Raw genomic sequence first — 1,450 nt, 5'->3', positions numbered from 1 at the left:
TCCTAAATATAAACAATTATCTAATCATGTAGTAAAAGTTTTACGAGCAGATCTCGAAGATGTTATTTTAATTATAATTGATGAAGTGTCAATGATATCTAATTTGACGTTAGGGTACATACATCTTCGGTTGTGTCAAATATTCGACACTATTGATTCTGATGACGGTTGGTTCGGTAGAAAACATATTCTTTTATTTGGAGATTTGCTTTAATTACCTCCAGTAAACGATGATCCTGTTTTTGTGANCTTATCAAAGGAAAAAATTGATAAATATCTCGGTTCATTGGAGGCCACTAACTTGTGGACTAAATTGTTTGACTACGATAAATTAACAATTAATATGCGGCAGCAAGGAGATGAAACTTATCGTGAGTTACTATCGAGAATTCGTATTGGATTAGTNACTCAGTCTGATTGTAAAATCCTTCAAACCAGAATATTATCGTTTACAGGTATATCTATGGAATCTAGATTGAACGAATTATGTAATTTTATTAGTGATTTTTTGACAGATACCGTATGTTTACTACCTACTTGTCACATGTGTGACGTTCTTAATGCGGCAATGCTAAATCGAATTACTTCTGAAGAAATAGTATTAATTGCAGAAGATAAAATAAAGTATAATCGTTTTGTAGAAAGGAAAGTTGTAAAAACATTATCAAGTCATAAAGATGATTCTTCAAGAACAGCCGGACTTGCGAAAAAAATTATTATTAAAATTGGAGCAAAAGTTATGATAAGACGTAACATCGATGCTAGCAAAGGCCTTGTAAACGGTACAATAGGCAAAGTGATTTCCGTTGTTAAAGATGATGTATGGAATAATTATATAGAAAAAATAAATCTCTTTTTGCCATCAGGTGAAGAATTTTTAATTGAGAGAGTATGTGTCAAATTTCCCGTCATGGAAAGAATATATGTCATTAGAAAACAATTTCCATTGTGTCTGAGTTATAGAATCACTATTCACAAAAGCCAAGGATTGAGTTTGCAGAACGCTATTATGGATGTAGGTAATTCTGTATTTAGTCCTGGTCAAATTTATGTTGCATTGTCTCGAGTAACGTCTTTACAAGGACTGTATTTAATTAATTATGATCCTTCATCTGTAAAAGCTAGTGAAGAAGCTATTATTGAGTACAATAGGTTAAAAAAAATATATAAACCTGAAGCAGAAATAATTCGTGTTTCAAAATAAAAGATTCGTAAGGTTACAGATAATAATCAATGGACTTTATCAAAATTAATTAGTTCTGTTTAAATACCACAAGAACCACATCAAAATATTCAAAAAAGTACAGGTTGGATTATTCGTGGTTTCCAAAACACAGATAAAGTTTCATCCTATGCAAATGCAATATTGCAATGTCTTTTGCACTTAAATATCATTAGAAAACAAATATTTAATTATGATAAAGGAAAAATTTTATTTGTATTAATGCAT

The 1,450-nt window shown here is 30.2% G+C and overlaps 1 protein-coding gene across 1 annotated transcript in view; it reads left to right on the top strand.

Annotated features, from left to right (window-relative positions):
* LOC109863042 overlaps positions 1 to 1,152 on the top strand; it is a gene marked incomplete at its 3' end in the record, with an annotated part of 10,229 nt that extends 9,077 nt beyond the window's left edge. The window contains 2 exon segments of the mRNA XM_020443220.1: positions 18 to 455; positions 516 to 1,152. Coding sequence (XP_020298809.1) covers positions 18 to 455; positions 516 to 1,152 — 1,075 coding nt within the window.
* Between the last annotated feature and the right edge of the window lie 298 nt (positions 1,153 to 1,450).

Source organism: Pseudomyrmex gracilis, unplaced genomic scaffold (genome assembly GCF_002006095.1).
Source record: "Pseudomyrmex gracilis isolate BER0280 unplaced genomic scaffold, ASM200609v1 scaffold_2960, whole genome shotgun sequence".
Lineage (NCBI taxonomy): Eukaryota > Metazoa > Arthropoda > Insecta > Hymenoptera > Formicidae > Pseudomyrmex > Pseudomyrmex gracilis.
This window is presented reverse-complemented; position numbering and strand designations above follow the sequence as displayed.